General features: G+C 39.5%; 1 protein-coding gene and 1 long non-coding RNA gene across 4 annotated transcripts in view; one reads left to right on the top strand and one right to left on the bottom strand.

Annotated features, from left to right (window-relative positions):
• Positions 1–13,797, top strand: part of LOC126162746 (uncharacterized) — a 106,676-nt gene that overhangs the window by 50,042 nt on the left and 42,837 nt on the right. Inside the window, exon 3 of one of the 2 annotated variants that reach the window (XR_007535109.1) lies at positions 3,137–3,313. This is a non-coding gene — a long non-coding RNA (uncharacterized LOC126162746). Of the gene's footprint in view, positions 1–3,136; positions 7,243–13,797 lie in introns of those variants that run through there. The other variant, XR_007535108.1, reaches the window with a different exon arrangement.
• Positions 1–13,797, bottom strand: part of LOC126162744 (protein archease-like) — a 104,232-nt gene that overhangs the window by 1,976 nt on the left and 88,459 nt on the right. For both annotated transcript variants that reach the window (XM_049919424.1, XM_049919425.1), the window contains exon 3: positions 12,718–12,922. In XM_049919424.1, coding sequence (XP_049775381.1) covers positions 12,718–12,922 — 205 coding nt within the window. The remainder of the gene's footprint in view (positions 1–12,717; positions 12,923–13,797) is intronic.

A 13,797-nucleotide genomic window follows, 5' to 3' on the forward strand; every position in this document is an offset into this window, starting at 1 on the left:
GAGTGTGATTTAAAGTCGATTGTTTAGTGTTCTGATGCACATTGCAGCAGTAATAATGCAGCCTCACTGTGGATGCTGTTCAAAAGCAGCTGGAAATTGCTCTGACTGCTCTCCAGCTATTGGAAATTTTTGTGAATGTGCGTGTTGGATGAGTTGCTGAGAGGAATGCAGTGGATATACAAAAGGCACCTCTCAAGTCTTGTCCTCTACAATGGATACTGCTGTCTCTGCAGAAAGCACTTAATTTGTTGAAAAACCTGCTGTCCTGAGGAAGAAAGCACGTAAGGGTAGGGCTCTCTTAACCGTTATCAGTTCAAATATATCAAAATTCCAGTCAAAGATTACACTTTCACAGTCAAGTACCTGGATTTAAAGCAGCCTTAAAAAGCTGTGGAGCTCATATGATAATAGTTACAGAAGCTGAGCAGGTTTAAGTATAAAATTGACTGTAGTAAGAATTTTGGGGTAAATCTAAATTCATATAGAATGGACAGGCTAATGGGAAATGTAGATGGTGCAGCAGACATGAAACTTGCTGCAAACAAGAGCCAATATCAAAGGTGAGCTTAAACTTTATTGGATCTTTAACATAACAGACATAACCAAAAACTTCAGACAAAACTGCAGTTTGTTGTTAGAGTTTTACTGTCATCAATTTTCCCAGCAACTGGTATGGGAAATTAAAGAGTATTAATGTGGTGGACATGACACGATATCCTGCAATAAGTAACTAAATGCCTTCTCTGAAAACTAACAACATTTAGTTCAGAAACCCACTCATGTTGGAAATATATTAGACATAATGGCAACAAGTAGGACTGCCCTCTTCCAGGATATGCGAGGTAGTTGTCAACAGTGACAACTACAGTACAAAAAGCAGCTAAATCAAGTGCGATGAATTACATATATCATAAATTCGATCAGGAAACAGTCGTGTCACATAGCCAAGAACAATTTTACCAACATTTACCTCTAGACAGGAGATCGTAGTAGAACTCTGACTCAACTTTAAAGGATGATGCATGAATAGCTATGTATACAGGGTGTTACGAAAAGGTACGGCCAAACTTTCAGGAAACATTCCTCACACACAAATAAAGAAAAGATTTTATGTGGACATGTGTCCGGAAACGCTTAATTTCCATGTTAGAGCTCATTTTAGTTTCGTCAGTATGTACTGTACCTCCTCGATTCACGGCCATGATTTCATACGGGATACTCTACCTGTGCTGCTAGAACATGTGCCTTTACAAGTACGACACAACATGTGGTTCATGCACGATGGAGCTCCTGCACATTTCAGTCGAAGTGTTCGTACGCTTCTCAACAACAGATTCGGAGACCGATGGGTTGGTAGAGGCGGACCAATTCCATGGCCTCCATGCTCTCCTGACCTCAACCCTCATGACTTTCATTTATGGGGGCATTTGAAAGCTCCTGTCTACGCAACCCCGGTACCAAATGTAGAGACTCTTTGCGCTCGTATTGTGGACGGCTATGATACAATAAGCCATTCTCCAGGGCTGCATCAGGGATTCCATGCGACGGAGGGTGGATGCATGTATCCTCGCTAACGGAGGACATTTTGAACATTTCCTGTAAAAAAAGTGTTTGAAGCCACACTGGTACATTCCGTTGCTGTGTGTTTCCATTCCATGATTAATGTGATTTGAAGAGAAGTAATAAAATGAGGTCTAACATGGAAAGTAAGTGTTTCCGAACACATGTCCACATAACATATTTTCTTTCTTTGTGTGTGAGGAATGTTTCCTGAAAGTTTGGCCGTACCTTTTTGTAACACCCTGTATAGAACAACACAATTATCATGAAAGGGATGATCCATGGTATAGTCACTATGAAGAAAGTTCTAGAGAAATAGTGACTTCTGCACAGTAGGTGTAAAATACAGTGTAGGGCTATAACTGTATATATGCTGAATAAAACAAATTTAGCTGTTAAGAGAGTAACGTGTGAAGCCTTGAATGACTACTGTATCCAAATCTTATTGCAAATTTCTTTACTAAGGAAAATGGAGAAGTACTGCCCTAATTCACAGCTCACACCACAGCAAACATGGGTGAAATGGACATTAAGTGCCAGTGGCATTGAGAAACAGCTAAAGTTAAACTTGGCTCCAGTGACCTATGGGTCTCTGTCACCTCCTGTATGGAATTTGTGGTTCAGTTAGCTTCGATTTTAATAAATACATAACAAACATCCCTCCAACAAGAAACTGTGTCAAATAGTTGGAAGGAAGTGTGTGTGCGCGCAGCGCGCGCACACACACACACACACACACACACACACACACGTATAGGAGTTATCCTTACAACAAATTCTCTGCTCCCGTAATTATCCTAGCCTCAACCTGTGGTAACATACCGTCCCCACATCCTGCATCCCCTCTGTCCTATCATTTCCTGCCCATTCTCGTGTCCCACCCGCCCTCTGCCAAATCATCTGCTCGTCTTTCCCACTCCTCTCCTTCTTTGCTCCATTTTTCTCCACCTTCCTGCCAAACAAAATTCTGACACTGTGCCTGTTGACAGTCTAGTCCCTGCACAATCGACAAAACTAGTTTTGTTTCTGTCCCCACCTGTACACTACCATCCCTTCCCCGCCCCCTCCAGATTGCTGCTTGCATGTGCTTGCGCGCGCGTGTGTGTGTGTGTGTGTGTACTGACAAAGGCTGTGGTTGAAAGCTGTGTGTGTCTTAATTATGCCTGTCTGCAACTTGACATGTCTTCTTAACAGTAGGTAGTAATCTGTCTTCTCCTACACTGTTGGTGTAGAATGTTATTAATGTTTGTTTTATTTAGAAAGCTTTACTGGTTTTCACATAATTCATAGGCATTAATTTTCAACAGCCTCTCATTTATTATGATGTTGCAGACAACATTAATGTAATCTCATTGTTTCGCAGAAGATGCAATCACCTATGATAAAATGACCAGATGGCCTTTTCTGGAAAGGACAGTACTGTTTTTGAACATTCATTCCTGGTGTCCTGAAAGATTTTGCCAGTATGCCACTTTGTCCCATTTTGTTAGAAAATGGCATTTATTTTTTATTCTCTTTGTTATACTACATAATACGAGGTGCAACAATAAAGTAATGAGACTGATTTTCTTTGCAGGAAGTGGCAACCCTGCAGGCTTGCCTAGGCGCAATATCTTTGACCTTGGTCTATAAGCTGCTTCTAGTCCAAGCGGCACATCGATGCAACTGTTCAGTCGTGAGTTGTGCTGTTAATAATTTAACACCTGTTTGTGTGTCTCATCACGGAAATGGAACCACGTAATATTGTGCAACGGTATGCCATTTCTTTTTGCGTTAAATTGGGTGAAAATGCGACTACTTACAGTAAGCTTCAGAAGGCTTTGTCATGACCTCAAAGGGATCACCCAACCAAAAAAACTCGCATGTCAAAGTCAAAATTGAAATGCATGCTTATGTGCTTCTTTTATTCCAACGGAACTGTTCATAAAGAGTGAGTGCTTCCTGGACAAACAGTTAACCAATATTACTACAAAGAAATTTTAGAAAGACGTCGTAAAAGAGTTCCTCATGTCCATGTCAACATTGCTGATAATTGCATTCTGCATCACAATAATGCGCTATCCCATACTGCTCTGTCAGTGCAGCAATTTTTAACCTCCAAACAAATTTCAGTACTACCACAGCCACCTTATTCACCAGATATCGCTCCATGCTACTTTTCTCTATTTCTAAGAGTCAAAACAGCAGTCAAGGGACACCATTTTCAAACAACACAAGATTTCCAAAAACCTGTGATAACGGTGTTGGAGGATATCACAGAAGATGAGTTCCAGAAATGTTACATCAATGTCAGAAGTGCTGGAAAAAGTGTGTGCAATCAGAAGGGAGCTACTTTAGAGAAGACAACACTAAACTTGACTAAAACAGTAAGCAACAATTTTTTTTTTTTTTTTTGCCCCCACATCAGTCTCATTACTTTGTCACACATCGTATTTGAAGATTCATGTCCATAATTACTAAGAATGAAAGTTGTTTCAATAGACAAAATTAGTTATGAAAAACAAATATAAATGACCACAATGCTGACAACGTTTTGTTTCCTGTGCTTCACTTTGGCAATTCAATTCCGATCTCTCAGTAACAGTTGGAGTGTGATGTGCATTGTTTCATGACAGATTAAAGATGACAAAATGGCAGTATATGCTCACTGCTGCATTGCAAGAAAAGTAAATTTTTTAGCATGTGATACAGGACTTGCAATTCATAAGAGACCTTTGAATTTACTTGCAATAATTATGCATAAAAATCAACAAATACAGCTTTTTTACTTATAATATGTAATGCAGTCAGATTCTGATGCTCATTGCACCATTCGTAACACTAAGTTATGCACATGTCATGGAGCAACATCCAAATTCAAGTAAACATAAAAAACCAGAAATTGCTGTTGTGTCATCCAAAAGCATAACTTCATTTTTCTAGCCAAATTCAGCAACAGACTGAATTGCAGTTGGCTGGGATTGAAAGCGCCTGTGCTTACCATATGGCTAAAGAAAATGATAGTTTTTGCTCAAATGACACTGCTTTGAATAGAAATTCTCTCTGTTACACAAAGACTGAAGCCATTGTTTCGAACATATCTACCCCTCCTTGTGAAATGTTACAAAAAGAGTGACAAGAAGTCAGTTATGTTATAGTGTTAGATGCTTCCAATCATAGAGGGAGGGAGAGAGAGAGATTTTTCTGTTACGATAGGTACTTTTTACCATTACATGGTGTCCATGTCAGAATTTTTGATCCTGATGGACGTTCTGGCAAAACAGCAGATACTGTTACCAACTACCTGACTGATGTGCTTGGGGAAAAAAAAAAAAAACTAATGCTTTGTGGTAATAATACCAATAGTTCTTGGTTGGAGCAGCATGTAACAGAACAAGAAATATTTTTCACAAACTTAAAATGGTATAGAATTTGTGAATTTTTTGGGGTTTAATGCGATATAGCGCACAACACGATTAAGACTGCTGCAGATTGTATACCTATTGATGTACAAATGGTTATTCACAAAATTTACCGTCATTTTCACACAAACACCCCATAGAACAGGGCTGGCCACACAGTGTCTAACTTAACGTGTGTACAATGTGAAGGCCAAGGTCGAGCCTGCAACTTGACTTTAATAGGAAATACCCAGAACAGCATGACATTTCATTTAGTATTGTGGTGCTGCATTTTGCAGTCGGTACAACTCTCAGACTTTGGCAGAATCATGGTGTCAGCACTGTTTACACTTTGCTATTTGTTCGTGGTATGAATGACGTGCAGGTCTAGTGGCTGTTTGCACAAAAATGCAGTCTAGCAATCAATGATCACAATCCTTTAAAATAAATGCGAGTAACAGGGAATTTAAACCTTTCAATGACAATTAAAGAGAAAGAAATTATAGAAGCACTTTGTGCTAAATTTGCAGGCATTTAGCACTTCAAGAAACTGGTGGTATGAATATTAAACATTTTTAAAGTCACTCCCATTATTCTATTTTCCTTTGCAACAGTTTTCAATGGAAATGAAGCATGTACATAAGACTCGCATTACAAGCAGTGTGCTGTTATTGAATTATTGTGTGCAGTGTGTGGCAATGCTGCAGTTGATAGGACTACAATTGGGCAATGGATAAAGACAGTTACAACCTCAGGATATGCAGAAATAGAGCTCTGTGATCAGCCATGCTCGAGATGTCCTGTCACAACCACTGCTCCAGACATACTGAATTGCACAGATGCCACCTGGCACATCATAACTCCACAATTGAGTCTACAGTTTTCTGTCAGCATTGGAAGTGGTTCTGCAATGATTGAGACTCTTGGATTTTCAAAGTGATGCTCACAGCGAACCATAAGATTCAAAGAAAGGCCATTTCATCTGAATTGTTCGAGTGTTTTGAGACAGATGGAGAGGACTTTCTGTCACGGATCGTTATGGGGTACCAAAGTTGGTACACCGCTTTCCACCGGAAACAAAAAGGCAGTCCTTGGAGTGGCATCATCCTCATTCACCACAAAAGAAGAAATTCAAGACAACCTCCCTGCTGCCAGAAAAGTCATGGTGACAGTCTTCTGGGATTGTTGTGTCATTCTCATGGATGTGATGTCAAAATGGTCAACAATCAATTCTGAGGCCTACATGAAGACTCTCAAGAACCGTTTCTGCCATGTTCAACTGAACAAGAATCCAGCAGGAAATCTTGCTCCAACACGATAATGCATGCCCACACACAATTCTGAGAACCTGGGAACACATCGCCAAATTGGGTTGGACATCACTGCCTCATCCACCCCACAGTCCAGACCTGGCACCCTCGGACTTCCATCTCTTTGGGCCACTTAAAGAATCTCTATGGGGTACATACTTTGAAGATGACAAAGAGTGTCAGTCAAGCAATGAAAACATGGCTATGCCTACAGGACAAGAGCTTATACCAGCAGGGAATATGTGCTCTTCCACAGCATTGGCGTATAGCAATACAACGTGATGAAGACTATGTAGAAAAATAGTACATGGACAAGACATGTTGATGTATATTGTCACCAAATTCTGACTCTTAACAATAAATATGTTCCGAGAAAAAAAAGTGGGGTATTACTTTCTCAAGGACCGTTGTATTGTGTCAAGGAGGCACACCTGGGACGATTTTTTAACTTTGATCTCCCAACTGTTGAATTTATGAAGAAAAACAGAGTGCAAGAACAAAAATTAGGACATCTGTAGTGGATAGCAGACTTCATATTTTAAGTAGACTTGCCCACTCTAAGACACTGGGCGGTAACTTCCTCCTGATTTGATGGGGATGCATTTAAAAAGAAAATCGCTTTGTAGAAGCAATCCAGTTTCCTAAGCTCACTGGCATTAAAGAAAGTGCAAGGTTTGATGAATTCATTGTGGCTTTGAAAGAATTACAACAGTTTTATAAAGGGTTTGGTGACAATGACAATCTTACATCTGTTTTCAAGAGCATTTGCTGTTTCAACTGAAAGTGCCCCTTTGCATGTGCAGATGTAACTGTCCAGGACGTCTTCATTTTACAAGTCTCCATAATGAGGTTGCAAAACTGCTACAATATTTCAATCAACATTTGTGTTAAAGGTCATTTTTTGATTATGAAGCTAAATAAGTCATGATTAGATGGCAACTTGAGTGCAAACCTCTAAAGTGTCTGCGCCTGTACCAGATAAAATTATACATCTTCAGCATGCAAAAAATAATTAATTAATACTGAAAACTTGTTTTGTTTGTGATCTACATTGTTCACCCCCTCCTCACACACAGACAGCACGGCTCGGTGGTGATGGAAATGTAAAGTGAAACTGAGCGCTTTGGCACTCGGGCCCGGGCTGAAATCCTGACCACCCCTGGTACAGAATCACTGAAGGAGTTCTGCAGATTTGCTGCGACTGAATACGGAAAGTTATTAGGTTACAGTAACGCTAAAGCTAACGTCACCTAGGACGGCAACACTTCCGCACATAGTCGGAGCGAAAAGGAAGTGGATGGGGGGATGAGAACTGCACATGCGCAGCAGCAGAGTGCGGGCAAACTTAGTCCACATCGCCGAACAACATTGTTGTAGATAACAGTCAGGCTAATTTGCCTATGGCACATTGTATTATACGTTCAAATCAATGAGGGGAATAATACATATTAAAACCAATCGTCATGAGAGAAATGTTAATTGGCCACAGCTCCACAAATTTACTCTGTGTGATGTCTGGAGGTGAGAAAAGCTGACATGCTTCGTGAAGTACAATTCTTCTGAAAGCGACATTGAAAATGCTTGCAATAATTACCATTTAATGCAATTTGAACTGCATTATAAGTAAAAATTTAATACACAACAAAATTAACTTCAAGCACAAACCAAAATCATATTTGCTTAACAACTACTTCTGCTCAATAGAATTTTTAAAAATGTGTAAGGTGTGTACGTGCATGTGTACGTGTTTGACGATAGTTAAGTGTAATCACTGCGTGTGAAAAAGAATTAGTGGTAAGAAAGACTATCGTAAAAATGGTCAGTAAATTGTCATATTTTTTGTTGTTAACGGGTGTTGCGAGTGTAAACTAACACGTTCAATATTACAGTGAGAGACCGCAATATAATCCATTGAACAAGCAAACAACCATCATCTTCAAATAACTCCAGGGAATCTGATTGATAACATCGTAAACAACTGTTATTGTGACAAGTAACAGTTACTGTCATTTTAGGGCCTTATCCAGTTTGTCCCTTGAAAATGACAGAGGTTTGCAACATGGTGGGAGAAGCGCAACTTCTCCCTGGGCAATGTGTTTAACTAATGCATAATTAAAAGGATACAAAGTCCTAATCAAAAAGGTTAGGAAGTTCTCATTAAACTGATATGTTGACAAACATTTTTTTAAACCAAGAGTCTTTAAAGCTAAGAAACATTATTACTGTGTTCCAAAGTCTACATCATAATACCATCGTCACTTCTATTTGTGTCTGTTTCCGAAAAATCTGATTTTAAATTTATGTTGATAGAGGTTCAAGGCTTATACCCATCATCACTTCCCTGTCAAATTATTCTTTCTGAAGCTTCTCAGCTTGCCACACACAGTACCCATGCTACAGGTGGGACTTTTGTCTGTTGCGTCACTGTCTATGGCCTCACTCACAAGTGATTCATTGTTTGTTATCTTTAAAGTTATCCACCATGTTATAGGTTGCGTGGGGTGGGGAAAAAGGTCACACCTTTGTAGTCAGTTGACTTTCGTATAGAGAGAGTCTGATTTGATGCAGGCATGGAGGTAGTACTATGGGTAAGCAAGGGCTACGACACGATCCTAGGAGTAGATTTGTTGCATCAAAATCATGGCAAAATTGACCTTGGAAATCAAACTGTGGAATGTTATTTCCGCTAGGGGAAACTGTTGTCAATGCAGAGCTGTCGTGAGGGGCGTTCTACGTAATGAATAAACCAATTGAACCATGTACATTAGCATTAAGGCTTAATTCACATGAGTGTATGTCTGGTGGCACCGGGAAGTCGCTTTGGGTAGGTGTAGAGTCAAATCTACTGGTGGGTACGGTATGTGTTATTGAACCATTTGAAGATAATGAATTTTTGGATCCATGAGGTTGTTTTGTGGTACGCATACAAGAGGGAAACGACGGGCGAGCAGTCCTGTGAATGTGGATAATTTTAGCGCTGTAGTTTTAGTTTTAGTAGCGAATTTGGATATACCAGATGACGAAGACTGGTGTTCGATAGGTAGGCGTAGCGATAAACCCCTAACTGCTGATAGAACTAAATGTTTTTTGTTGGAATGAAGACATTAAAAGGGGACATTGGTAGGGTGAAAGTGCTGCAGCATATGGGAATTAATCCTGGAGCAAACTGCATCAGAGAACTTGAACAGATGGACAGGGTTTGCATTGATAAAGCAGGGTATGCAGCACAGTTGTCCACTAAGAAGTCCAAAAAGAAGAAAAAACATGGAAAAAGAGGTTGATATACAGTATGGTGCAGGGAGCTTCTGAGTGACTAAAAATAAAAAAAAAATAGGCATATATTAAGAGAGTTACAGTCTTTTGAAACTTTAGAAGTCATTCTTGAAAATTTAAATTTTTTGTTGCATTTTCCCCTAAATCTCAGAAACCACTTCGAGTATTCAAATTTTTAGGGAGTAATAACATACATATCCTGAGAGAACATGCAGCCATGTGGTCGTCCGTCAGCATTCATGGCACCCACCTGGATGACACTTTTCCCATTTTCAGGTCGTCATGCAGGATTGTGTGCACAGAACCCACAGAAATGCCAACTCTGGAGGCGATCTGTTTAACAGTCATTCGGCGATCCCCCAAAACAATTCTCTCGACTTTCTCGATCATGTCGTCAGACCGGCTTGTGCGAGCCCGAGGTTGTTTCAGTTTGTTGCCACACGATGTTCTGCCTTCATTAAACTGTCGCACCCACGAACGCACTTTCGACACATCCATAACTCCATCACCACATGTCTCCTTCAACTGTCGATGAATTTCAATTGGTTTCACACCACGCAAATTCAGAAAACGAATGATTGCACGCTGTTCAAGTAAGGAAAACGTCGCCATTTTAAGTATTTAAAACAGTTCTCATTCTTGCCGCTGGCGCTAAAATTCCATCTGCCGTACGGTATGCCATCTCTGGGACGTATTGACAATGAACGCGGCCTCATTTTAAAACAATGCGCATGTTTCTATCTCTTTCCAGTCCGGAGAAAAAAAATCGGAGGCCTTAGAACTTGAGTGCACCTCGTAAATTGAGAGAGAAGCCACATGGCTTCAGACCTGGGAGGTCAACTGCTGACCTCGTATCTGCAGTGATCCAGGAGCACCGCTATGAATTTGGGTATGACCAGTAACTGCCATTCTCGATACAGAAAGGGTATCTGTCAAAGAAAGGTCTATCAAGCACTAGAAAAGAAGGAAGTGGAAAGAGGCAAGAAGAAGAGTGGAGGATATGTACTGTGGAAGTCTTGAGTTGGGTGAAAGTGGGAAATGAAAGGACAAATTTGTGTGAAATAGGGCAGTGCATTGTCACATCTCCCCTTCACTGTAGTCTTGTATGAAATAGTAACTACGTTGGCAGGAAAAGCTGGAGAAGATGAAAGCAGTGCTGTCCATGGTTGACTTGACGATCTGGAGAAACAGCAAGGAGGAGATTCGGAAACAGCTGGATGCTTGGGAAGAAACTGTGAAACAGTATGTAAACAAATTTGAGACCTTGGTTGCATCTAGAAAGTAAGATGGACCAATTAGCGAAAGAAGGATTGATGGTGAATAATTAAGGTGGAAAGTGTCAAGTACTTGGGAAATGCGACGGTGGAAAATGGAAGAAATGAGAAAGATATCAGTAAATGTGGCAGACAGGCAGAAGCACTGAAGATACCCCACAAAAATGCAAAGAAGTAACATATAGAAGTTACTACATCCCAATACTGATCCATGCATCTCAAACAAAGGCAACAAAGGAAAGAGTTGCAAGCAGATTACATGTATGTGAAATGAAGTTCCTCAAAAGAAAACAGGATTAACAAGGGGAGAGAGGATGAGAAATTGAAGGGTAAGGTAAATAGTGAAAGAGGAACCCCTTGCACAGCATGGTAGAAACATCAAGGTTAACATGGTATGAGCACTTAAAGAGACTGGGAAAAAAAGAGGATTCCCAAGAAGATACATGAAATGGGGGTGTGAAGGAAATGACCAAGAGAAAGACCAAGGACTACCTGGTTCAAAAAGTAACCTCGGGCTTGACCAGATTGGACACAGAAATATGGTGGGAAAACAGAATTAGATGGCGAGGCTTATGTTCCAAACAGGCCCAGCCTGATGAAACCAATTATTTACTCTTCCTGTTAATTCTGGTTTTAATACTGCAAGAACAACTCACTATTCCTGCCTGTTACAAACATCACTGTGAATGAATGTCACTTACAATAAAGGAAGAATATTCAGAACGAAACAAGTGGTATCTAATACCATTATTCATTATGCAGTCATACTAACTAGTATTTGATTAAACAATATCTTACAGCTTCCAGTATAAAATTTCTCAATTTTCTCCTTTTAAGGACTAAAAAGCAGCTCCAGTGGTACACTGATTTATTGCTTTGACTGGTTTTGACTAGTTACTAATCATTGGATTGTATGAAAATGACTGTCTGCAGCATTGGTGTCCATTTGGAATAGTGGTTTTTGAGGTATTTGATGACACATGAACACGCCACTGGATGATGAATCTGTAACAACTTAAGTGTCTGCTCTACACTGAATGTTATCTACTTGTATATTCCTCAGAAATAAACTATTTTAAGAGGACATTAGCTCAGCAGACACTCATTAGAGGTACAGTTTTTCATACTAATCGAGAATGACTAGACACTAATTGGTCATTGTAATAAATCAATGTGCAACTGGAGCAGCTATGTTAGAGTACTTATGGACAAAACTATATCCTAAACTTCATTTACTGTTCCCCTTTCTATCTTATACATTTATTCTCTCAGAGGTATACTGAAGTTTATTACCTTGTTTGCAAACTAAAACACAGATTTCATTTCTCCTGTTCCACTTCAAAGTCTTATCCTCATGTCTCACAATATAGTTAAGTAAAATCAAATGCACAAATGTTGGAGCAAGTGGCAAAAACCAATACCGAACATTCAATGTAAATATTGACAGATTGGTTCCTTTTTTACAAAATATCGGTATATCCTTCAGTAACTGAAAAAAAAATATCTGCCATTGTTTCAAATTCTTCAGATTTCCACATATAAGGGAAAGGTCCTGTCCAAAATACCACATATGAGGTATGTATGTACATTAAGTGCTTCAATTCTGTATCAGTTTATTGAATGTGTGCGCGCACACCCCATGTACACACACGTTTTCTGAATTATATACTGTTGTGTGAATGTGGTGGTCCTTGTTCCACATTAGTCAACTTTTATGTTAACCTGCAACTGTCACAGACCTTTCCTGAACCCAACAATAAAGGATACTAAGAATGAAGTTTGTGAGCTTGTTCCTTGTGCAGCCTGCAAGTCAGGACAAGGACCAAAGTGATACAAATAAAAGGGCAGGAGCATCCAAAGTGTGATTTTCATGTCCAAATGCCACCTCTAAAATAGACTCAGGTATGTAATTGCACTTACCCTTGCAATAAAGAATGGTTCAGCACAAAATAGAAAAAGAAATTCATCCAAAAAGTGGAACAGCAGAGACAGCATGTCATGACCAGTTGCTTCAATTTCTTGTGCTTCCTTCATTTCCACATATTCAATTTCTGTCATGTAAGCAAACATTGCCATTGCACACTGTTCAAATGCTTCTTCCAAGTTGTCCCCCCAGGCATGTAATCTATAACAAAAAAGAAATCGCACACATATAGCATACTTTAAATGCACAAGTAAAGGAGCAATGTTAATTTGAATCACTGTGAAACAGAAGAAACATGCTTTTATATAATTTTCACTTCTTATCCCACTGCAACAACTGCGAAAAATCCATTTGTGAGAAAGCAATCAAGAGACAGCTGGCTGTCAATGGAAATGCATAAAATTTTAATTTAATTAATTGCATCCCTTAAACCTAACATTGCACGTTGCAATGTTATATTTCACTGTGGAGAATAGTATAAGTCTTTACAAATCTTTTTACCATGTGTATTATTTTGTTCTGGCTCCAAAATACATCAATACGACTACTCAAATTCACACTTAAGTGCGTGGCAGTGTGTTAATAGAACCACCTGCAAACTGTTTACCTACCATTCCACTCTCTAGCAGCACATGGGAAAAACAAATGCTTAAATCTCTCCATGCAAGTTCTGATTTATCTGATTTTATTAGATATGAAGGGTGGCATAAAAAAAGAAAAAAAAATTGTGTATCTGGACGAGAAATGCAGTGACTGAAATTTTGTGAAAAGATCTTGCCACAACGAAAAATACCTTTGTTTTAATCACCCAACTCGCAGATCATATCTGTGACATTATCTCCCCATTTTGTAATGATAAAAAAGGAGCTACCCTTCTTTGTACTTTTTTAATGTCCTCTGTCAATACTACATGGTACGGGTCTCCTACCATGAAGCAATACTCCAGAAGAGGATGGACAAACATAGTGTAGGCAGTCTTTAGCAGACCTGTTGCATGTTTGAAGTAATTTCGGAATTGCGGCCAGTCACCATAAACTTCACTCCACGATATTTCAACTGGACACCTGCCAGTCATA

This window comes from Schistocerca cancellata, chromosome 2, assembly GCF_023864275.1.
Source record: "Schistocerca cancellata isolate TAMUIC-IGC-003103 chromosome 2, iqSchCanc2.1, whole genome shotgun sequence".
Taxonomy (NCBI): domain Eukaryota; kingdom Metazoa; phylum Arthropoda; class Insecta; order Orthoptera; family Acrididae; genus Schistocerca; species Schistocerca cancellata.